The 26898-nt window shown below is 33.1% G+C and overlaps 1 protein-coding gene across 1 annotated transcript in view; it reads left to right on the plus strand.

Annotated features, from left to right (window-relative positions):
• Positions 1-26898, plus strand: part of ADAM18 (ADAM metallopeptidase domain 18) — a gene marked incomplete at both ends in the record, with an annotated part of 136663 nt that overhangs the window by 42334 nt on the left and 67431 nt on the right. Inside the window, 3 exons of the mRNA XM_081269702.1 lie at positions 780-861; positions 23899-24035; positions 26378-26561. Of these exons, the coding sequence (XP_081125828.1) occupies positions 780-861; positions 23899-24035; positions 26378-26561 (403 nt within the window). The remainder of the gene's footprint in view (positions 1-779; positions 862-23898; positions 24036-26377; positions 26562-26898) is intronic.

Here is a 26898-nt window from a genome sequence, read left to right on the forward strand (position 1 = left end):
ATTAACTTTTATAATATCACCATTATTTGTAATTTATTAAGGATGTAAAAAGGACACTGTTCAGTTAAATTTCCCATCTTGGTGACTTCATTTATGTTAATGTATTTCATGTCTAGTTTTCAACTAAAAAGGATTTGTGGGACCTGGTATGTGGGGTATATGCATAATCCCAGAGACTCAAGAGGCTGATGCAGATGCGGGAGGATCACAAGTTCATGGGCAGCTTGGACAATTTAGAGAGACCCTGTCTTAACATTTAAAAATACATAAATAAATAAAGGACTAGGGATTTATCTCAGTGGTCAAGTACCCCTGTGTTCAACCCTCAGTATCAAAAATCCCCCAAATCAAAACAAACAAATGGATTTGGTGTGTGTGTGTGTGTGTGTGTGTGTGTGTGTGTGAAATGTGTAATAATTTAATTTTAAATAAAAGCTTCTCTTTAGGACAGGTAAGTTTGCTTCTTCCTCAAGTTAAAAATTATCTTCTTTTTAACATTTAGAGATCAAAACAGTGAATGTATAATAAATGTAAGTAAGTTGAATTTGAGATAATAAAATACATCAAATCTAGGATTTAGGTGAGGAAAGTTGGTATTTAAATGAGACAGTTTTCAATAATTTGAGCATTTTGTATAATGTATTGGGTATTATCCAGATTGGAACTTAGTATGTTTACAAAGTCATTTTCCAAATTTTATGATATATTTAACTTAATATATAAGATTATAATGTTCCGAATAGCAAACTTAATAAAAAAGCAATACTATAATGATGTAGTTACAGGAAACATCCTAAATATATGGGAGCAACATTTCCTGGAACAATATGCAATAAAAACTATGATGCAGGTGTTGCTATGGTATGTAAGTTTTATCCTTCTTTATACATTACTACTTTTAAGACTTATACTACATTTTATGAATATTAATGAAAGTATTTGGTTTACAACAACTTCCTTTTTCAGTTTTTGTATATTTGTTGTTGTTTTGTCAGAACAAAATATTAGAATGTTAAAAAATGTTTATAAGTTTCAAGCAGAAGTAGTATAAGACAAATAGTATACCCATTCACCAGCTGGTCATAATAGTCATGAAAACTGCTTCAGATTTTTAAGTAAATACTTAGAGCAAATGTAAAGATTCCTATATAATTCCTTCAAGTTCAAGAACTTGAAAAAATCATGACTTGGTGATTACCGTTTTGTGTATACTTTATGCTATTTTTACGAATATAGATATATTTTTTTATTTTTACTTCTTTTATATGTCATCTTAGCACTATTTGCAATAATTTCTTAAACTATATATGCATGTTGAAGCATGCAACTCCAGGGTAAAACGTTATCTCTTGAACTTTTTATAATTATCAAGTAATGCATATATTCTTATAAATGCAATATTTACACAAATTACTAATACAAACTGTTATTACAAGATTAATACTGAAAAAACTTGATAGATCAGACACATGAATAATCTACATCCCTCAAATCCTCTTCTTCAATTCTTAAAAAGTTTCTTGCTGTTGTATAACTCTTTGTTCATTTTGTTTTAAGGGACTGAACCCAGGGGCACTTAACCACTGAGCCACATCCCCAGCCCTATTTAAATATTTTTATTTAGACACAGGATCTCACTAAGTTACTTAAGATCTCACTAAGTTGCTGAGGCTGGCTTTGAATTTTTGATCCTCCTGCCTCAGCCTCCTGAACCCCTGGGATTGCATGTGTGAGCCCCTGCACCCAGCTTAAAACTTTCATCATAAAGTACATATATATAAAGAAAATTATACAAGTCATAATTAATTTTTATAATCAATACATACGTATATGCATCACAAAGATCACAAAATAAGACATTAATAATACTGGAAAAGACCCCTCTGATCATGCCTCCTCCCACTTACTATGCATAAAAATGGAAATCCAATTCTAACACCCATAGCTCTTGATTAGTTTCACAGTTTTAAAAACTTTTATATTAATGCCACAGTGTGTATTTTGTGTCTATAAAGATCCCCTTTATTTACATCTGTAGGAATAGTTTGTTATACTATATTTTTAAAGACTATGCCCATAAAGTTTCTTGAGTATTCAAATGTAGGATTATCTTGTCATCTTCCTCTCATTGAAGTTCACGCTAATAGCTAATCACATCTGCATTCTGCCTCTTTCATTCTTCCTCTGTAACTTCATAATGTATTGGAATTATTCTGTTCACTCCTGAGCCAAATAATGAACTAAGATCAAATTACCTGTAATGTTTGGTTTTTGCAGAATTTAAATAATTACATGATATTGATTTTGTTAAAATTCTGTAATAAAATTACAAATTGTCTCTACTTTTCCACGTTTCAGAATTTCTGTTCCTTCAGGAAATGGCTTTACTGCTCATCACCTCATGAAAATTTCTGAGGCAGGTGGCAGAAAAATAAGTCTATTCACAGCCTGCTTTGAGGAAGATAGAGGAGAAATTTCTGTCTCAGATCTCCTTTGGGGGCAGGAAAGGCCAGCTCAGGAGAGTGGGAAAGTTTTTATAAAAGACAGGAGGCAAAATAGGGCAAAAGTCAAGATATATATATATATATAAACTATATATAATTTAGTTAGCCAGAGAACTTGTCTGTCTGAATTTCCGTGGTGTCTGTCCTCAGCATAAGCAGTTTTTTATTTTCAGTGTAAGGAAGTTCAGCTTTTTCAGTTCCTCTTTTCTACTCCGGGGACATTCTGGAGAACTTTCCTTTTTTACCAGTTTCTATTAGACAGTCTACACCCCTGTGTTTTGAGAATATTTAGTCTTGTCTCCTTCAGAATATGTGTCTTCCTCTTTTGTGGTTTTGCTCACTCATCCTGATAGAATATATTTGTATATAATCAACATATATTTACTGAGAAACAGTTATGGGATGCAAACTGTATAAGAACTGCATGAGAGAAAATGTAAAGTATAAATAGGTACCAGGGATTGAACTTCGGGGGTGCTTAACCATGGAGCCACATCCCCAGCCCTTTTTTATATTTTATTAGAGACAGGGTCTTTCTGAGTTGCTTAGGGCCTTGCTAAGTTGCTGAGGCTGAGTTTGAACTCATGATACTCCTGCCTCAGCTTCCCAAGTCGTTGGGATTACAGGCATTTGCCACCATGCCTGGCTGCAATAAATATTTTTAAAAGCTTGGTGAATTTCAATTTTTTAAAACATATGGCTTGAACTTTTGAAGTCCTCTCTGTTGTCTTTTACCTCTCTTCAGAAATTAAAGGGCATTTTTATTATTCTCATTCACTATTGTGTGGCTTACTTGTTTTCTTTGTAGAGATATCCAAGAGATTTTTATCCTTACATGGTATCTTTTGTCATCCAGTGTTCTGGTTATATTGAAGCCCTTTCTATGTCGAAATTAATTAACTTCTAACCTGAGAAATTATGCTATATTATTTTTTGTTAATTTTTTTTTAATTTATTGTTGGTCGTTCAAAACATTACAAAGTTCTTAATATATCATATTTCACAATTTGATTCAAGTGGGTTATGAACTCCCATTTTTACCCCGTATACCTAGCCAATCCTTAAAAAACAAATGCCAAATGACTGCTTTGATATAAGGGGAGTAACCAAGGACAGGGTAGGGACGAAGAGCTTGAGAAGAAGATTAACATTAAACAGGGATGATAGGTGGGAGGGAAAGGGAGAGAGAAGGGAAATCGCATGGAATTGGAAGGTGATCCTCAGGGTTATACAAAATCACATATAAGAGGAAAGGAGGGGTAAGAGAAAAATAATACAAGAAATGATTTTTGTTAATTTTTTGTTTCTATTTTCTCTTTATAATTTTTGCTTATATATTAGATCATTTTGATCCATCATCTACTTTCTTTTCTCATATTTATTTTTGGTGAAATGAGATGGACATCATTTACCCTATTTTTGATTGTTTTATTTTGTGTTCCTTAGTATTTATATTTTGAGTCAATCACTCACCTAAGTGTTCTTAGGAGTCCCTGTTCTGGCTTGTTTCACAGGGAACTGGATTTCCTATGCTTCTTTGCCTTCTGGCTTTTGTGTATGTTTATCAAGTATGGGTAATTGGAGAGTAGAGGGGAAAACTTGTGGTATCATTTTATCCTGTCCCTGTTTGGAGTAATGTTTCAGAACTATTGCCCCATGCCCTTTGAAGCAGCTCCTTCATCTGTGGGTTTAGGTCCTCCTGACCAGCACTTGTTTGTGTTTCTAATCATAATTCCTCACTCATACTTTAATCTCTCTTCTTGTGTTAGAAGCAACATTCTGCTTTTCTGATCTCAGAGTTGCCTCCTCAACCTGTCTTGCTTTGTCAATGATCTGTTAACTGTTAACCAGTTACTTTTATTTAATTCTTTCTCTTTGGATCCTATGTGTCCTTAAAATAATTGCTTTTGTTTTGTAACCACTAGACACATATAACTAAGAATCATGCCCCAAATGTGTTGTTTATTAAATATTTTTTACTAATTTATTTATTTTGATTAAGTAAATATGACAACAGAATGCATTTTGATTCATTGTACACAGTTGCAGCACAACCATTTTTCTGGTTGTACATGATGTAGCATTGCACCATATGTACAGTCACACACGTACGTAGGGTAATGATGTCCATCTCATTCCACCATCTATTCTGTTAATTAATTATTGCAAAATTATAAATGGAAGGTGGTGTACAGATGCACTAAATCTGTCATTTTTTGGTAGGAGATTAATTGGGAAGGACTGAATCCTAAAATTTGAGATGTAACATTGCATGAACAAAGATAAATGTGCTCATTCAGAAACCTAAAATTTCTCTACAGTTTTTTAAACATTTGAAATAAATTATCCTTATATGTCTGGTAAGATGAGCTTTCTCATTTCTCTTGCATAAATATCCTGTGATAATCACATTTGTATTTAATACCTCATCCTCTGATGTGTGTTCTCTTCATGCTCTGTCCTAAGGATTAGCAAATTCCTTTTGTAAAGGGCCAGAGAGCAAATATTTTAGGTTCTATGGTTGGGCCATATGATCTCTTTCATGTCTACCATATTTTAAAAAATTATTTATTTATTCTAATCAGTTATACATGACAACATAATGCTATTCAATTCATTGTACACCAATAGGGCATGATTTTTCACTTCTCTGATTGCACACGAAGTAGGGTCACACCATTTGTGCAAACATACATGTACCTAGGGCAATGGTGTCCATTTCTTTCCACTGTCTTTCCTATCCCCATGCTTCCTCCCCTTTCCTCCCTCCCCTTTACCCAACTCAAAAGTTCTTCCACTCATCCCATGCCCTCCCTCCCATTATAGATTAGCATCTACTTATCAGAGAAAACATTTGGCCTTTAGTATTTTTGAGATTCGCTTAATTTGCTTAGTATGATATTCTCCAACTCCATCCATTTACCTGAAAATGCCATAATTTATTCTCTTTGATTGATGAGTAATATTCCAAGTTACTTATCTATTCATCTATTTAAGGGCATCTAGATTGGTTCCCCAGTTTGGCTATTGTGAACTATGCTGCTATAAACATGGCTGTGTCACTGTGGTATGCTATTTTAAGTCCTTTGGATACAGAACAAGGGATAGGATAGCTGTGTCAAATGATGGTTCCATTCCAAGTTTTTAAAGGCATATATATATATATGCCTTTATCTAGTATGAGATAACTGTATTTATGTGGGTTTGTTTTTGTGTCTTCTATTCTGTAGCATTGGTCTACATGTCTGTTTTGGTGCCAATACTATGCCACTTTTGTTACTATTGCTCTGTAGTATAGTTTAACAACTGGTAGAGTGATGCCATCTATTTCACTCTTCTTGCTAAGGATTGCATTGCTCATTCTGGGTCTCTTATCTTTCCAAATGAATTTCACGATTGCTTTTTATATTTCTATGCTGTATAATGTTGGGATTTTGATTGGTATCACATTTAATGTGTATAGTGCTTTTTGGGAGTATGGCCAGTTTGACAACATTAATTCTGCCTATCCAAGAGCATGGGAGATCTTTACATCTTCTAAGGTCTTTTTCAATTTCTTTCTTTAGTGTTCATGAATCCCACTTGATCATAGTGTACTTTCCTTGTCAAGGTCTTATACCTCTTTGTTAAATTGATTCCCAAGTATTTTATTTTATTTTATTTTTTAGGAGATTGTGAATGGGGTAGTTTTCCTAATTTCTCATTCAGAGGATTCATCAGTGATGTATAGAAATGGAATATATATATATATATATATATATATATGGATTATATATATAAATGGAATATATATATATAAATGGAATATATATATAAATGGAATATATATATATATATATATATATATATATATATATATATATATATCTCCTGCTACTTTGCTGAATTCATTTACTAGTTCTAGAAGTTTTCTGGTGGACATTTTTTTTCCATTAGCTTACATAATTTTTTTTTAAATTTTTATTGTTGGTTGTTCAAAACATTACATAGTTTTTGACATATCATATTTCACACTTTTATTCAAGTGGGTTATGAACTCTCATTTTCACCCCATATACAGATTGCAGCTTCACATCTGTTACACATCCACTGTTTTACATATTGCCATACTAGTGTCTGTTGTATTCTGCTGCCTTTCCTATCCTCTGCTATCCCCCATCCCCTCCCCTCCCATCTTCTCTCTCTACCCTATCTACTGTAATTCATTTCTCCCCCTTGTTTTTTCCCCCTTTCCCCTCACTTCCTCTTGTATGTAATTTTGTATAACCATGAGGGTCTCCTTCCATTTCCATGCAATTTCCCTTCTCTTTCCTTTTCCCTCCCACCTCTCACCCCTGTTTAATGTTAATCTTCTTCTCATGCTCTTCCTCCCAACTCTGTTCTTAATTACTCTCCTTATATCAAAGAAGACATTTGGCATTTGTTTTTTAGGGATTGGCTAGCTTCACTTAGCATAATCTGCTCTAATGCCATCCATTTCCCTGCAAATTGTATGATTTGTCATTTTTTAATGCAGAGTAATACTCCATTGTGTATAAATGCCACATTTTTTTTATCCATTCGTCTATTGAAGGGCATCTAGGTTGGTTCCACAGTCTTGCTATTGTGAATTGTGCTGCTATGAACATCGATGTAGCAGTGTCCCTATAGCATGCTCTTTTTAGGTCTTTAGGGAATAGACCAAGAAGGGGAATAGCTGGGTCAAATGGTGGTTCCATTCCCAGCTTTCCAAGAAATCTCCATACTGCTTTCCAAATTGGCTGCACCAATTTGCAGTCCCACCAGCAATGTACAAGTGTACCCTTTTCCCCACATCCTCGCCAGCACTTGTTGTTTGACTTCAGAATGGCTGCCAATCTTACTGGAGTGAGATGGTATCTTAGGGTGGTTTTGATTTGCATTTCTCTGACTGCTAGAGATGGTGAGCATTTTTTCATGTACTTGTTGATTGATTGTATGCCCTCCTCTGTGAAGTGTCTGTTCAGGTCCTTGGCCCATTTGTTGATTGGGTTATTCGTTTTCTTATTGTTTAACTTTTTGAGTTCTTTGTATACTCTGGATATTAGGGCTCTATCTGAAGTGTGAGGAGTAAAGATTTGTTCCCATGATGTAGGCTCCCTATTTACCTCTCTTATTGTTTCTTTTGTTGAGAAAAAACTTTTTAGTTTGAGTAAGTCCCATTTGTTGATTCAAGTTATTAACTCTTGTGCTATGGGTGTCCTATTGAGGAATTTGGAGCCCGACCCCACAGTATGTAGATCATAGCCAACTTTTTCTTCTATCAGACACCATGTCTCTGATTTGATATCAAGCTCTTTGATCCATTTTGAGTTAACTATTGTGAATGGGAGAGAAAGGGATTCAGTTTCATTTTTTTTGCATATGGATTTCCAGTTTTCCCAGCACCATTTGTTGAAGATGCTATCCTTTCTGCATTTCATGTTTTTAGCCCCTTTATCAAATATAAGATAGTTGTAGTTTTGTGGATTGGTTTCTGTGTCCTCTATTCTGTACCATTGGTCCACCCGCCTGTTTTGATACCAGTACCATGCTGTTTTTGTTACTATTGCTCTGTAGTATAGTTTGAGATCTGGTATAGCTATACTGCCTGATTCACACTTCCTGCTTAGAGTTGTTTTTGCTATTCTGGGTCTTTTATTTTTCCATATGAATTTCATGATTGCTTTATCTCTTTCTACAAGAAATGCCATTGGGATTTTGATTGGCATTGCATTAAACCTATAGAGAACTTTTGGTAATATCGCCATTTTGATGATGTTAGTTCTGCCTATCCATGAACAGGGTATATTTTTCCATCTTCTAAGATCTTCTTCAATTTCTCTCTTTAGGGTTCTGTAGTTTTCATTGTATAAAATGAAACCTCTTTTGTTAGGTTGATTCCCAAGTATTTTATTTTTTTTGAGGATATTGTGAATGGAGTGGTTGTCCTCATTTCCATTTCAGAGGATTTGTTGCTGATATACAGGAATGCCTTTGATTTATGCGTGTTGATTTTATATCCTGCCCCTTTGCTGAATTCATTTATTAGCTCTAATAGTTTCTTTATAGACCCTTTTGGGTCTGCTAGGTATAGAATCATGTCATCTGCAAATAGTGACAATTTAAGTTCTTCTTTTCCTATTTTTATACCTTTAATTTCTTTCGTCTGTCTAATTGCTCTAGCCAGTGTTTCAAGAACTATGTTGAACAGAAGTGGTGAGAGAGGGCATCCCTCTCTTGTTCCAGATTTTAGAGGGAATGCCTTCAATTTTTCTCCATTCAGAATGATGCTAGCCTGAGGCTTAGCATAGATTGCTTTTACAATATTGAGATATGTTCCTGTTATCCCTAGTTTTTCTAGAGTTTTGAACATAAAGGGATGCTGTACTTTGTCGAATGCTTTTTCTGCATCTATCGAGATGATCATATGGTTCTTATCTTTACGTCTATTGATGTGGTGAATAACATTTATTGATTTCCGTATATTGAACTAGCCTTGCATCCCAGGGATGAATCCTACTTGATCATGGTGCACGATTTTTTTGATATGTTTTTGAATCTGATTCGCCAGAATTTTATTGAGGATTTTTGCATCTAGGTTCATTAGAGATATTGGTCTGTAGTTTTCTTTCTTTGAAGTGTCTTTGTCTGGTTTAGGAATCAGGGTGATGTTGGCCTCGTAGAATGAATTTGGAATTTATCCCTCTTTTTCTATTTCCTGAAATAGCTTGAAAAGTATTGGTATTATTTCCTCTTTAAAGGTTTTGTAAAACTCTGCTGTATACCCATCCGGTCCTGGGCTTTTCTTAGTTGGTAGTCTTTTGATGGTTTCTTCTATTTCCTCAATTGATATTGGTCTGTTTAGGTTGTCTATATCCTTCTGACTCAATCTGGGCAGATCATATGACTTAAGAAATTTATCGATGCCTTCACTATCTTCTATTTTATTGGAGTATAAGGATTCAAAATACTTTCTGATTATCTTCTGTATTTCTGAAGTGTCTTTTGTGATATTGCCTTTTTCATCCCGTATGCTAGTAATTTGAGTTCTCTCTCTTCTTCTCTTCGTTAGCGTGGCTAAGGGTCTGTCGATTTTATTTATTTTTTCAAAGAACCAACTTTTAGTTTTGTCATTTTTTTCAATTGTTTCTTTTGTTTCAATTTCATTAATTTCAGCTCTGATTTTAATTATTTCTTGCTTTCTACTTCTTTTGCTGTTGTTTTGCTCTTCTTTTTCTAGGATTTTGAGATGAAGTATGAGATCATTTATTTGTTGGTTTTTTTCTTTTTTTAAGGAATGACCTCCAAGCAATGAATTTTCCTCTTAGAACTGCTTTCAGTGTGTCCCATAGATTCCGATATGTTGTGTCTGTGTTTTCATTTATCTCTAAGAATTTTTTAATTTCCTCCTTGATGTCTTCTATAACCCATTGATCGTTCAGTAACCTATTGTTCATTCTCCAAGTGATGCATGATTTTTCCTTCCTTCTTTTATCATTGATATTCAGTTTCATTCCATTATGATCAGATAAGATGCATGGTATTATCTCTACTCCTTTATACTGGCTAAGAGTTGCCCTGTGACATAATATATGATCTATTTTTGAGAAGGATCCATGTGCTGCTGAGAAAAAAGTGTAACTGCTTGATGTTGGGTGGTATATTCTATATATGTCAATTAAGTCTAGGTTATTAATTGTGTTATTGAGTTCTATAGTTTCCTTATTCAACTTTTGTTTGGAAGATCTGTCCAGTGATGAGAGAGGTATGTTGAAGTCTCCCATGATTATTGTATGGTGATCTATTAGACTCTTGAACTTGAGAAGAGTTTGTTTGATGAACATAGCTGCATCATTGTTTGGGGCATATATATTTATGATTGTTATGTCTTGTTGGTGTATGGTTCCCTTGAGCAGTATGTAGTGTCCCTCTTTATCCCTTTTGATTAACTTTGGCTTGAAATCTATTTTATTTGATATGAGTATGGATACTCCTGCTTGTTTCCGAAGTCCATATGAGTGATATGATTTTTCCCAGCCTTTCACCTTCAGTCTATGTATGTCTTTTCCTATCAAATGCGTCTCCTGTAGGCAGCATATTGTTGGGCCTTATTTTGTGATCCATTCTACTAGCCTATGTCTCTTAATTGGTGAGTTTAAGCCATTAACATTTAGGGTTATTATTGAGATATGGGTTGTTCTTCCAGCCATATTTGTTTATTTATGTTACTTAACATGGTTTGTTTTTCGTCTTTGATTATTTTTTCCCCCTTTACTGTACTACCTCCCACTGTTGGTTTTCATTGTTATTTTCCTTTTCCTCTTCCTTTAATGTTTTGCCAAGGATGTTTTGAAGAGATGGTTTTCTAGTTGCAAATTCTTTTAACTTTTGTTTATCATGGAAGGTTTTAATTTCATCTTCCATCCTGAAGCTTAATTTCGCTGGATACACAATTATTGGTTGGAACCCATTTTCTTTCAGTGTTTGAAATATGTTATTCCAGGATCTTCTAGCTTTCAGAGTCTGTGTTGAAAGATCAGCTGTTATCCTGATTGGTTTACCCATAAATGTAATCTGCTTCCTTTCTCTTGTAGCTTTTAAAATTCTCTCCTTATTCTGTATGTTTGGCATCTTCATTATAATGTGTCTAGGTGTGGATCTCTTATGATTGTGCACATTCGGCGTCCTGTAGGCTTCTAGGATTTGGGATTCTGTCTCATTCTTCAAGTCTGGGAAGTTTTCTCGTATTATTTCATTGAATAGATTGCTCATTCCTTTGGTTTGGACCTCTGTACCTTCCTGTATCCCAATGACTCTTAGGTTTTGGATCCTCTAAATGTAGAATCATGTCATAAGCATACAGTGATAGTTTGAGTTTTTCTTTTCCTATTCATATCCCTTTAATTTCTTTTGTCTAATTGCTCTGGCTAGAGTTTTAAGGACTGTGTTAAATAGAAGTGTGAAAGAGGGCATTCCTTTCTTGTTCCAGTGTTTAGAGGAAATGCTTCCAATTTTTTTTCCATTTAGAATCAGATTGGCCTTGGGTTTAGTATATATAGCATTTACTATGTTGAGGTATGTTCCTACTATTCCTAGTTTTTCTTGTGTTTTGAACATGAATGGATGCTGTATTTTGTCAAATGCTTTCTCTGCATCTACTGATATAATCATATGATTCTTATTTTTGAGTCTATGGGTGTGGTGAATTATGTTTATTGATTTCCATATGTTGAACCAACCTTGCATCCCTGGCATGAATCCCACTTGATCGTGGTGTCCTAACTTTTTAATATGTTTTTGTATGTGATTTTCCAGAATTATATTGACAATTTTTGCATTTACGTGTATCAGAGATATTGGTCTGAAGTTTTCTTTCCTTGATGAGTCTTTGTCTGGTGTTGGTATTAGGGTGATACTAGCTTCCTAGAATGGATTTGTAAGAGTTCTCTCCTTTTCTATTTCATGAAATAATTCGAGGAGTATTGTTAATAATTTTTCTCTGATGGTCTTATAGAACTTAGCTGAGAAACCATCTGGCCCCAGGCCTTTCTTGGTTGGTAGGCTTTTGATGACGTCTTTATTTCCTTTCTTGAATTGATCTGTTTAAATTATGTATGTCCTCCTGATTCAGTTTGGGCAGATCATATGCCTCTAGAAATTTGTTGGCGTCTTTGGGATTTTCTATTTTACTGGAGTATAAATTTTCAAAATAGTTTCTAATTACCTTTTGTATTTCTGTAGTGTCTGTCCTGATCTTTCCTTTTTCATCACGAATTTTAGTAATTTGTGTTTTCTGTCTCCTTCTTTTCATTAGAATGGTCAATGGGTTTTTCAATTCTATTTTTTCAAAGAATCAGCTTTTTGTTTTGCCATTCTTTTTAAATTGTTTCTTTTGTTTCAATTTCATTGATTTCAGCTCTGATTTCAATTATTTCCTGTCTTCTACTGCTTTTGGTGTTGATTTGTTCTTCTTTTCCTAGGGCTTTGAGATGCAATGTCATGTCATTTATTTTTTGATTTTTTTTTCTTTTAATGAAAGCGCTTAATGCTATGAACTTTCCTCTTAGCACTGCCTTCATAGTGTCCCAGAGATTTTGATATGTTGTATCTGAGTCCTTATTTACCTATAAGAATTTTTCTTATGTCCTCCTTGATGTCTTCTGTTATCCATGTATCATTCAGTAATGTGTTATTTAGTCTTGGAGTTATTTAGTGTTGGACTTGCTTCTACTTTTTTATCTTATTGATTTTTAATTTCATTCCATTATGGTCAGATACAATTCAGAGTACTATCTCTATTTTTTGTATTTTCTTAGACTTGCTTTATGGCATAACATAAGGTCTATTTTAGAGAAGGATTCATGTGCTGCTGAGAAAAAAGTGTATTCACTTGTTGATTAATGGAATACTTTATATATGTTGGTTAAGTCTAAATTATTGATGTACTATTGAGGTCTATAGTTTTTTTTAGTTTTTGTTTGGAAGATGAATCTAGTGTTAAGAGAGGTGTCATTCAGTATTGTGTTGAGGTCTATTTAATTCTTGAAATTTAGAAGGTTTTTGTTTGATATACATAGATGTTTCATTGTTTGGGGTATAAATATTTATGATTGTTATGTCTTATTGATGTATGATTCCTTTAAGCAGTATGAAATGTATTTCTTTATCCCTTCTGACTGACTTTTATTTGAAGTCCACTTTATCTGATATGAGGATGGAAGCCCCTGCTTGTTTATATGGGGCCGGTGCTGGGCCTACCTGGACCTGCCTGGGCCTGGGGCTTCTGGCAGGTCCTGGGTTGGTGAGTGACTACTATATTTTGCCATTGTAATGCAAGCCAACTATGTTGCAACAAAACTTTATGAATCTTGAAACTTGAATTTCATATAGTTTTCATGTGCTAATTCATATTGGTATGTATGTACCAGGGAAAATGTGGAGAGAAGGATACTAATATTTCTAGAACAAAAAGAACAAAATAATTGTTAGTTCATACTAAATTAATATAGTTTACTAGAACTTCATTGAGGACTTTTCCATCTGTACTCATCATAGATCCCTCTGTATCCATCTTTTCGAAAATTTTAAAAAAGAATGATATTAATTCTTTGAGTATTTTGTAGAATTCAATTGTGAAATCTTCCAGTCCTGGGCTGCTCTTTGTTGCAAGTTTGTTCAAATAAGATGAAATCACTTTATGTGTAATAGATTGATTTGGATTTTCTATTTCTTCATGATTCAGTTTTTGTAGGTTTTATGTTTCTTGAATCTTGACCATTTCCTTTAGATCATCTAATGTGTTGGCACATAACTGTATGTAATAGTTCATTATGATCTTTTTTGTTTATGTGATATCTCCTTTAAAAAGTCTCCCTTTCGTTACTCTTTCTTTCTTTGTTAATGTAGCTAAGGTTTTGTAAATTTTATTTTTTTAAAAAAGAGCCAACACCTAGGTTGCTTTTTTCTATTATTTTTCTGTTCTATAATTTATTTCTTTCTGTTCTGATTGTTGTTATTGCCTTCCGCTAGTGTTAGATTTATCTTGTTCCTCTTTTTTCTAGTTACTTGAGTTGTAAAGTTAGGTCACTTAGTTGAGATCATTTTTTTTTAAATATAGATTTTTATTGTTATAAATTCCCCTCTTAGTACTACTTATGCTGCATCCCATGGTGTGGTCATGTTTGGTTTTCATTTTCATTTTCATTTGTGTTGAGATTTTTTTATTGGTACTTTTTAATTATAGTTGACAATAGGATGCATTAGGACTTAATTATAAATAATAAACTAATAGGTTAGTTCCTAATATTTTCTCTTCCCATCCCTTTCTCCTTCTTCATGTTCCCTTCTTTGAACTCTACTGATCTTTTCTGCTATTTACTTATAGTTCATTGATTCATTTATTTATTCATTAGTGTCTTGTGGATGGACATGATGGTGAGATTCACCTTGGTATATTCATAAATGTACATAGAAATGTTTGGTCAAATTCATTCCACTGTCCTTCCCGATCCCATTCCTCCTCCTCCCTTCCCTCCATTCCCCTTTGTCTACTCCACTGATATTTCTTCTATTTTTTTTAAATTACACTTCCCCCATCCCCATGTTTTGGACTAGCTTCCACATATCTGAGAAAATATTTTACCTTTGGATTTGGGGGACTGCTTATTTCACTTAGCATGATAGTCTCCAGATCCATTCATTTGCAGGGAAATGCCATAAAATCATTTTTCTTTATGGCTGAGTAATACTCCATCATGTACATATATCACATTTTCTTTATGTACTCATCTGTTGAACGGCACCTAGGCAGGCTCTGCAGATTCACTATTGCGATTTTTACTTCTATAAACATCAATGCGACTGTGTCTCTATAGTATGCTGATTATAAATTCTATGGATTCAAGCTGAGGATAACTAGGTCATATGGTGGTTCCATTCCTAGTTTTTGAGGAATCTCCATACTACTTGCTAGGCTGGTTGTACCAATTTGCAGTTCCACAAACAAATATATGAGAATACCCTTTTCACCACATCCTCACCAACATTTACAGTTACTTGTATTCTTAATTATTGCCATTTTGACTGGAGTGACATGGAATCTCAATGTAGTTCTGATTTGCATTTTCCTGATTGCTATAGATGTTGAACACTTTTCCATATACTTGTTGACCTTTTGTATTTCTTCTTTTGATAAGTGTCTGTTTAGTTCCTTTGTCCATTTATTGATTGGATTATTTATTTTGGTGTTGAGTTTTCTCAACACCTTTGTATATTCTGGACATTAATGCCCTCTCTGAGGAGCAGGTGGCAAAGTTTTTTTCCCATTCTGTTAGCTTTCTTCATGCTCTTCATGTTGATGTGAAGAAGCATTTTAATTTGATGCCATCCCATTTATTGATTTTTGATTTTACTTCTTGTACTTTAGGAGTCTTGTTAAGGAAGTCAGTGCCTGAGTTGATATGTTGTATTGTGGGACCTACATTTTCTTCTAGTATGTGCAAGGTTTCTGGAGTAACTTCCAGGTTTTTGAAACCCTTTGAGTTTATTTTTGTGCAGGGTGAGAGATAGGGGTTTAATTTCATTCAACAACAGATGGATTTCCAGTTTTCAAGCACCATGTATTAAAAGGCTATCTTTTCTCCAATGTATGTTTGTGGCACCTTTGTTTAGAAGGAGATAACTGTATTCATGTGTATTTGTCTCTATGTCTTCTATTCTACCATGAATCATCATGTCTGTTTTGGTGCCAGTACTATGCCATTTTTGTTTTTATAGCTCTAGTATAATTTGAGGTTCTGTTATTTTGAAGCCTTCTGCTTTGCTTTCCTTGATAAAGGATTGCTTTGACTTTTCTGTGTCTCTTGTTTATTCAAGTGAATTTTACAACTGCCCTTTCTATTTCTATGAAGAATGTCATTGGAATTTTGACGAGAATTACATTGAATCTGCATAGTGCATTTGATAGTAGGACCATTTTGACAATATTAATTGTCTATCCAAGAACATGGGAGATATTTCCATCATCTAAGATCTTCTTCAGTTTCTTTCTTTAGCGTTCTATAGTTTTCATTATAGAGGTCCTTGTCCTCATTTGTTTGATTGGTTCCTAAATATTTAACTTTTTTGATGCTATTGTGAATAGGATAGTTTTTCTAATTTATTTTTCAGCAAATTCAACATTGGACCATAGGATGCAATTGATTTATGGCTCTGGATTTTTTATCCTGCTACTTTATTGAATTTATTTATTAGGGGGAATTCTACTGGGGGATTTGGGGTTTCTAAATATAGGATCATGTCATTGGAAAACAGAGATAGTTTGAGCTCTTCTTTTCCTATTTATATCCATTTATTTCCTTTTTCTTGCCTAATTGTTCTGGCTAGAATTTCAAGGACTATGATGAATAGAAGTAGTGAAAATGTTATGAAAAATTCTGCTGTATATGGGTAATAATGAGTGTAATGCATTCCACTATTGTCATGTATTTTTTAAAAAAAGAAGTAGTGAAAATGGGCATCCTTCTCTTGTTCCTGTTTTTGGAGGAAATGCTTTCAATCTGCCTTTCTTCTGAATAATATTGGCTTTGGGGTTGTCAAATATAGCCCTTACAATGTTGAGGTAAGTTCCTTTCATCCCTAGTTTTTCTAGTGTTTTAAATATGAATGGATTCTGTACTTTGTCAAAAGCATTTTCTTTATTGATGAGCTAGTTATATGATTTTTTTCTCTTTAAGTCTATTAATGTGATGAATTACATTTATTGATATGTATATTGAAGGAAACTTGCATGCAAAAACAGATTAAAAAGATAGGATGAAACTCACTTGATCATGGTATCCTATCTTTTTAATCTGTTTTTGTATGCAATTTGCCAGTATTTTGTTATGAATATTTGTATCTGTGTTCATCAAGGATATTGGTTTAAAGTTTTCTTTCTTTGATATCTTTGCCTGGTTCTGGTATCATGATGATACTAACTTTATAGAATCAGTTTGGAAGAATTCCACTTTTTCTATTTCATGGAATAATTTGCAGATTGATATTAGTTCTTCTGTAGAGGTGTGGTAGAACTTGGCTGAGATTCTTTCTGGTCCTGGGTTTTTCTTTGATGGAAGTATTTTGATTATTGCTTCAATTGTATTACATGAAATTGATCTGGTTAAGTTTTCTATATCCCCTGGTTCAGTTTGAGTTAGCCATGTGTCTCTAGAAATTTGTCCATATCTTCAGATTTTCTAGCTTATTGAGTATACATTTTTAAAATCGTTTCTAATGATCCTCTGGATTTCAATAGTGTCTATGGTGGTATTTACTTTTTTATCTCGTATTTCAATGATTTGAGAATTTTCCCTCTTTCTTTTGGTTAGTTTGGCTAAGGGTTTATGAATTTTGTTTATCCTTTCAAAAAAACCAACTTTTTGTTTTGTTGATCCTTTGTCTTGCTTTTTAAATCTCAATTTTACTGATTTGGCTCTGATTTTAATTATTTCTTGTCTTCTACTGAATTTGCTGTTGGTTTGTTCTCTCTCTAGGGCCTTGGGGTGCACAGTACATTCTAGAATATTAGTATTTTACCCTTGTGGTCACATGGCTCACTGGGATATGTAACTCACTGCTTCTACTCAGAAGAAAGTAATAATGAGGAAATCCACTTTCACCACTCCTATTTAATATAGTACTGAAAGTCTTAGCCAGAGCACTTATGAAGACAAAGAAAGAAAAGTCATCTAGATTGGACAGGATAAAATTCAGTTATTCATATTTGTGGATGACATGCTTCCATACATAGGAAAACCTAAATACTTATAAATACTCATAAAGTTACTAGAAATTAACTTAGAAAAGAATTGAGTTAAGTGTCAGGATAGAAACTCAACATACAAAAAAATGGTAGTATTTCTATATAGAAATAATGAACTTGCTGAAAAATTAAGAAATCAATCCAGTTCACAATGGCTACAAAAAATAAGATGTTTAGGAAAAAAGCTTAACCAAGAAAGTAAAAGATTTCTGAATAACAATATACCACTAATAAACTTATAAAGGACACAACATTGGAAAGAAATCTTGTGTTCATGAAAAGAATCATATTATTTAAATGATCATAGTATCCAAAGTAATCCATAGATTCAATGTAATTCCCTTCAAAATTTTATAACTTTCTTCATAGAAGTAAACAGACACTTCTCAAAATAAGCCATAGAAATGGTGAACAAGCACTTGAAAAAATGCACAGTTTCATTAATCAGAGAAATGCAAATCAAAATCAAATTATATATCATCTTACCACAGTGAAAGTGGCTATTATCAAAGAGACAAGAAATAACAAATGCTGATGAGAATGTGTAAAAAGAACTCTCATACTCTGTTGGTAGAAATATAAATTTGTAAAGACTTTATTAAACATAATATGGAAATTACTCAAAAGACTAAAAATAGAACTATTTTATAATCTATCAATTCTACTAAGTATAGACCCCAATACAATTAAATCTTTATGGAAAAACAAAACAAAACACTTGCACCTCCAATTTTTTCAGCAGTATTCACAATAGCCAAAATAAGGAATCAACCCAGATGTCCTTCATTGGATGAGTGGATAAAAAAATGTGCATATTAGCACACATGGATACTACTTAGCCATAAAAAGGATGAAATCTTGTCTTGTGTAGCAATGTGCATCTAACTGGAGAATCTTACATTGAGTGAAATAAGCCAGACAGAGAAAGACAAGCATCACATGTTTTCACTCATTTACGGAAACTAGTAGGTCAACCTGTAGAAGTATGGAACAGGTTTGTGGTCACTAGAGACAAAGAAGGTTAGGAGGAAGGGGACAGAAAGAAATTGAGAGTGACTTTTAAGGACTGAGAAGTGTGCTGTGGAGGAGAGGAAAAGGGAAGCTGAGGGTAGAAGTAAAATGGATGGACATGATCAATGCACAATGATTACATGTATGGAAATATCACAGTGAATCCTATTAAGGAGAGAGTCTGGTACTGCATATCACTAGCCTGGGAAGAACTAAAATTCAAACTTTGAAGTAAAGTTTCTACTGAAGACATAACATTTTTTCACCATCATGAAGTAAAAAATCATAGTTTAAACTTGGGAGGCATAAGTTGGGGATTGTTTGTACCTTTTTTGTGACCAATGTGATTTACCTTAGACAGTGTTTTATGTGCATTTGAGAGAAATGTGCTATTGGGTAGAAAATTTCACACACACACACACACACACACACACACACACACACCTCATTTGGAATAGTATTGTTCAATTGTATTCTTTCCTTACTGGTTTTTAGAAATGTAATATTCAAGTTTCCTACTACTATTATATTTCTCTTTGTTCCCTCAGTTCTATCATTGCTTTGTGTATTCCAATACTCTGATACTGGGTGAATATGTATTCATAATTGTTTTATTTTTCTATTTAATTGACTGTTTTATCATTAGATAAAGACTTTAATTATGTCTTGTGAAGTTTTTTGAACTTAAACTTTACTTTATCTGACATGAGTGTAGTCACTTCTGCATACTTTTGGTTAACATTTATTTGGAATGTCTGTATCTTTCCCTTCACTTTTAGGCTGTGTATGTCCTGAAATCTGATATGTCTTTTTTAGACAGCATATTTTGAGAAGTATTGCCTTTCTTCGTTTATTTGTTCTTCTTTCTTTCTTTCTTTCTCTCCCCCACCCTCTCCTGATGATTTTGGTTATTGTTGTACAGGTGTGTTTTGATTCTTTTCTCTTTGCCTTTTCTATAACTATTGTAAAATTTTTATGGTTCCCGTGGGGTTTACACTGAATCTTTTCTATTTATATCAGTTGTTTTAAGCTGATAATTTGTCGTTAAGTATACACAGAGAGTTATTTACACTTATGTATGCTTTCATGTTCCTGTTTATGGTCTTTATTTAAGCATAAAAAATTCCTTTTAGTACTTCTTGAAAGGCGGGTCTAGTGGTGATGAACTTCTTAACTTTATGTTTGTCTGGGGAAGTCTTTATCACTCCCTCATTCTTAAAAGACAGCTTTTACAGGTAAAGTGTTCTTTGCTATCTTTTTTTTCTTCTAACACTTTGAATATATCATCTTCCTCTCTTCTCACCTGCAAGATTTCAACTGTGAAATTCACTGAAAGTATTACAGAAGCCTTCCTGCGTGTGACAAGTCACTCTTCTCTGGGCTGCTTTCAAAATTCTCCTTCTCTTTGACTTTTGGAAATTTATTATATATCCTGGTGTAGGGTTATTTTGTTTCATTACATTTGAAGATTAGGGGCTTCGTGAATCAAACTATTCATTGATTTTACAAAATTTGAGAAAATGTCTGTCATTATTTATTTAAATATGCTATCCTCTCTGTTTTCCTCTCTCTTGCCTGTTACTCTGTGAAATATATACATATATACTTGGTGGTGTCCAATAAGTCCTATACACCTTTTCTCACTCTTTATTTTTAATTTTTGGCTCTCCTAACTGGATAATTTTAAATGGTCTGTCTTTAGGTTCTTTCTACCATTTCATTGAATATGCTATTAAAACTCTACTAAATTTTCCAGTTCAGTCATTGTATTGTTTGGCTCCAGGATTTCTGATTCTTCTAAATTTCTACTTCTTTATAATTGTTTAATTTTGCTTATATATTGTTTTCCTTAGTTTAGTTTTCTTTTTCTACTTTCATAGCTCATGAAGTTTTCTTAAGAGCTTTATTAATTCTTTGCCAAGGACTTTATAAACTTATATCCCTTTGACATTATTGCTGCATCTCTATTAATTTCTTTGAAGGAGTTATATTTCTCTGATTCTTCTTGACTTGTGTAGCCTCACATTGATTCCTATATATTTGGAGGATTAGTCACTTTATTCATGGTTTATGGACTGGCTTCAGCAGAGAAGAACTTTTTCTAAATAGCGTGTATAAAATTTTGAGAGATCTCACTAATCTCACTAATAAACTAATAATTCTAGTTCATGAATGCACCCACTTCTCTCTTCTTATGCTTTGCCATTCTATAGAGCCATACAATGTGTGATGATCACCCACTACTATTCCTTAGAACAGTGCACTGAGGTGCCAACATGATGGATGCAATCTCTCCTGAAGGAGCAGTCTCAAACCAATAGCCGAGATCTACTGAGATATACATACTACCTATCAAGTATGTTTTAAGGACACATGATGGAAATGGGACCACTGGGACAGACTGGCTATAGCTCTCAGCTAACTGATAGGATCTTTGGAAAGGTTGGCTGACTAGGTCCATGTGTCAGTTATTGAGATATGCAGGGTGGTCGTGTGGGTACCTGACCATTTTGTTTGCTCTTAGTAATCCCCAGGTGATCTAGTTCTTCCTGTACATTATGGGTACATTATGGGTGAGGCTAGATAGAAAATCCTGTTGAAGTAAAATGCTTGTTTTGTTCTCTTTCTCTTGGAGTAGAACACAGCCTGAGAGGATGTCTCCTAGGCTTAAACTGTGTCAACTTGGAGGAGGGTTGTTCAGGTGATGTTAAACTCTTTTTCTTACCCTTTTCAATGTGGCAATTCTGGGAACTTTTCCCCAACAGGTTATAAGGGCTTTCAAACTGAACCCTATTAATAAGCTATTAAAATGACTTCCTATGGATAGTTGTTTAATTGGTATTTCTCTGGGAGAGTGAAAGTTAGATCCACTTGTCATCTTGCTAACATCAGTTCTTTGATTTTTTAAAAAATCTGTTGTATCAGAAAATTTCTTTTTTATGTTCAGAACAGCAATTTTGTATTTTGGATAATAGCTCTCCCCTCAGTTTATATCTGTAGACTTTAAGTTGTGTTGAGGCTGTTCCATGAATGAATGTGTTCAGATGCCATCAGAAACTTGGAGACAGAATTTAGAAGATCCTCACTCTGGATCTTTCCCTTTTTACATTTCTACATACCCAGAGCTATCATTTTCTCATACTCATATTTGACTCTTCCCAGGTCAAAGGTGGGAAAATTTTTTTTATGAATACATATGCTATGCCAATTCCAAATGTCTCCATGGTAAATGTCACAAAAATCATACTCTCTACAATTATTTTTTTTGAGCCTGATTCCCATCTAAATAAATTTTCCAGCTTTGTTTAATTCTACAACATTATTGAGTAGCTGCTTTTTGTATCATGTGCAAAGGAGCAGAATTTATATGTCAAATTTCTTTATTATTTGAAGCAAATATCCAAGTTAATGTTAAGATTGCAATCTCTACAAATTATTTGTATATTCCCTTATTTTGTTCATTTTTTCTGTCTTCACACATACATCATATCTCTTTTTAAAACATGTTTTAGTTGTAGATAGAATATATATATATATAGATAGAATATATGTATATATATATATATATATATATATATATATATTTTTTTTTTTTTTTTTTAATGATATTGAAGATTGAACCCAGGGCCTCACACATGTGAGACAAGCACTCTACAACTGAGCCATAGCTCCAGCCCTCTCTTTAAAATCTATAGATGTTTTCTTTTTTATTACTCATACTAATTATTTTTATCATCTCATTTTCTTGAACAGTTTAATTAGGATTATTTTATCTTGAGGGGATCTCTTGTCTACATGACTTTATCCTAGAGGCTTACTTTCAGTTGGATAACTAGAGAAGTAGAAGACCGTCCCCCTCTCTTACCCAGTATTGAAAGTCCAGCTTCTGGTTTTTACACTTTGCCCCAAGATGTAAACTAATGCCTCCAAATGTAAACCTTATGCCCCCAAATGAGATCATCACTCATGTCCTGTTCTGCTTTAACTTTCTTTCAAATTCTAACACTGGGATAGATATGAATTTTTCTATACTGCTAGATGTATTCTTTTTCAGTCATACACATGCATATACATACAAACAATATATTTTTCTTTTTTTCTATGTATAAATTAAAATTTTCTACTATAAATTTCTTTTTTTGGTTTTAATTAGTTACACATGACAGTATAATGATCTTGACATATCATACATTTGAATCAGATTGAGTGTACAGTTTGCCAATTCACATAGCAAAATTAGAAATGCTGTAAGAATTTTATTTGTAGTGATTAAAGAATATGTAAAATATCATTAGAGTTAAATAATATGGAACAATGTATTTAAATATTATGAAATATATTGACACTCTGCTTTGCCACCATTTTAAATCATTTTCCACCTCAAATTTCTTTACCATGGTTGTATTTATATCCCTAGCTTCTGTCCTGTCATTTCTTCCCTTCACTCAGACCATAATTTATTAACTGGTAGCCATTCAAGAACCCTACCCATATTTATATTGTTGGGTCATCTCCCAACCTTAACATATCAGCCTACATACCAAAGAGGTTTTTGTAACTACCTTATATTAATATTTTACCTTATACTCCTTCATAAAATTCTCTTTTGAAGTATTTTGTTTTCTTCAAGAAACTTTTAATGATGTATTTGCCTTTAAGAAGTTTATTGTGGATTTCTGCTTTTGTTTTTCTCCCTTTCTATAAACTCTAGGTATGGATGAAGTCCATCATCTATACAGTGCCTGAAACATAAATACACTGAAATGTTTTAATTGCATGAATTAATTAAAAGGAAATATTTTGCATTGCATCAAAAATAATGTGTTCAAAATTGCAAAATTTGTGCATACTATATTTTAAATTAGTGACATAGTTAATGTTTTATACTAGTTCATTTTACTTAATAATTAAATTAGCACCAATATACACATCAATGAAAATCAAAATGAATGATTATAAATTATACTTAACATAAAAAGTATTTAATTGTAAAGTTTTACAGAAACAAAAATGTTTCAAGTTATTTGTTGTTTCTGTGTTCTTCTACTAAAATAATCTTTTCTTCAATTGTCTTTATTTTAGTATCCAGATGCTATAAGTTTGGAGGGATTTTCAGTTATTATAGCTCAGCTGCTTGGATTTAATATAGGATTAACATATGATGACACCAATAATTGTTCTTGCCCAAGAGCTGCATGCGTAATGAATCAAGAAGCAGTGTAAGTCTTTTATTTCTTACTTAATTTCACATACACATTCATGAGGTTGTTTCTAAGATCTGATGAATTTTTAAATCTTTCATATCTATCACAAGTTGGAAAGGTATGTTATACTTGAAGAGAATATCATGTGTAATATTTTTTCTATGTGTCCTGAGAGTGTGGAAAGTGATATGTACTATTATTAAGATATTTTCACTTAAGGGAATTAGAGGGATAAACTTGAAGTTGATGAAAACTATGGAATATTGTGTAAATACATGATGCTATTTTTTTGTTGTAGTCTTTGTTACCCAAGACAAAGATATCTAACATCACCCTTAATAATAAAACAGTACTGGCAACTTTGGCTATTATACTGAGGGAAAGAAAAAGAAAGAACGAAATATCTGATGAAGAACAAACTGTCCTTAATTTGTGATGTTATCTTGCCACCTTGAAATATCAATAGAATCAACTTACAATTAAGACAATATCAAAATAAAAATTCATTAGGTAAATGGATTTAGAAAATACTGTTTATATCAGCACTAAACAAATTAAATGAATTACTATACAATTGGTATTCTTTGCAGTAAAGTTTTATAAATTCAGTATAGTTTTCATGAATAATTTATATTATATTTAAAGGCACTTGATAAATTCTTGAGAGGTGATAAAGTCAGTAAATAGAGCAATATTTTGCAGAGTATGAAATGGAATTTGTGATTAAAGGAAGGATTTTATATATGGAGGACACTATATACCATCTCTAGACAGGGAAAAATAAAGAGAAAGACAGAAGTGCAGTAATGTCAGATGCAATAATTAAGAGTAAAATCAGAGAGGATGGAAGCTGTAGTGCATAATATAGGGGCTACTTCTTATTAGGACTGGGTACATTTAATACTTGTGATGGGGGTTAGAAGAATAAATATGTAGAGAGGTATATAGTTTAATTAATTGCAGGTGTAAAGATGATGGCAGTTTCCTCTGAGAGAAAACTAAGAGCTGAGTATGTAACATCTCTGATGGACAGTGTGAAACAGTTGTTTTGGAGACTGGAAATTGAAATGCTTTAGGAAACATGCTAGGATTGTTGACCATTTTGAAACATTCAAATTTGTGATGATAAACAATGTGAATTCAAGCAGCCTGGTTGGTTGCTTTGGTTGATTTAATATCAGTTTTTGATTGGTATATTCAGTAAAAATGGAGTTAGGTTTTTTTCCATATTAAGTCCATGGGATTCAGAAAGAGATCTGTAGTATAAGCTGCTTTCTCCCAAAATAATTGTATTTCAAAAATTATTCCCCCCATCATAGAACTTTGCTTGAGAAATCAACGTATTTTGAGACAAGTGCCCTACCTTACCTTATTCAAATTATCTTTTAGACCAGAATGTTAATCTAATCTGCAGGAGATGAATTGTTTTACATTTCCTTTCTATTGTCTATCAAAATTATGTATACCTAGGGATCAAATATAGACATATACTCATGCCCCACATAATGACTGTCCATCAACAATAAATTACATGTACCATAGTAGTCCCATAAGACTGTATCACCTGGTGATGTTGCAGCCATCATAGTTTGGATAAGTACATTTTGTGCTTGAACAATGACCAAAATCACCTAATCGATGCATTTCTCAGAATTTGACATATGAATGTAATAATTTTTTTCCATCTTTAAATTGGTGTCTTAGTCCATTTTCTGTTGTGAATAACACAGATAGTAAGTTTTACAGAAAAGAAGTTTATTTTAGCTGACAGTGGCCAAGGTTGAGGGGAAACATCCATGGATGGCTCTCTTGAAGGCAAAGTCCGGAGGCCATGCAGGTCACCACATGGCAAGAAACTGGAAGAGAGAGAGTGGGGGGGGGGGAGAGAGAGAGAGAGAGAGAGAGAGAGAGAGAGAGAGAGAGAGAGAGAGAGAGAGAGAGAGACTGTCTCCTTTTTTTTAGTCTCTTGCTTTTCTCAGAAAGCCACCAGTGTTCAATTGTGGTGGCTGCACTCTGCTGACTATCTGATTTTAATTCCCTTTCAAAGGCTCTCATTTCTAAATACCATAGTCTGATTATGATTACACCTGCTTAATAACTTACAATGGATATTAAAAGGCAAGATGATTTTGTAAGGTACAAAATATATTCAAACCAAAGTAGTTTATAAGAAATGCTTTTGGGGAAAATACTGAAGTTAAGCAATATTGAAATGGAAATTTAATTATGATGATTTAATCCCTTATAATATATAAATTTTTATATGCATCATTATATGAGTTATATGATTTGTGTATGGATGTAATATTTTATTAGCAAGGCTTTTTTTTTACCTGAGGAATATTATTTCATTTTAGGAGAGCCAGTGGCATGAAGATATTTAGCAATTGTAGCATATATGAATATAGGAATTTTATTTCAAATTTTGAGGCTCCATGTCTTCAAGACCTTTCATATTTGCAACCATTATATAAAAATAAACCAGTTTGTGGTAATGGAATTTTGGAATCTAATGAAGAATGTGACTGTGGTAATGAAGAGGTAAGCAATAAATTTGAAGTTTGAGAATAATTTTTACATTTCTGATGAAATATAAAACATGTTAGTAATGGTATACATAGAATGATACATGCAACTATGTCTTTAGTTAATAACAGATATAAAAATGAATATAAATGTAAATGAATCACTTTCCAACACCACTTGAAATGAGAAGATGTGTATGGTGAAGGCTTGGTTTATCAAAACTGTTGTAAATTATGCCTTTAGGTAGGTTTGAATATATAGGATAAATTAAGTCCTTGTTAGTTTCTATTCAATTCCTAACTCATGTGGCTTTATTCTTTGTTTCTATACAAACATCTGTGAAATTTTATTG

This window comes from Spermophilus citellus (genome assembly GCF_964194105.1).
Source record: "Spermophilus citellus genome assembly, chromosome: 16".
Taxonomy (NCBI): Eukaryota; Metazoa; Chordata; class Mammalia; order Rodentia; family Sciuridae; genus Spermophilus; species Spermophilus citellus.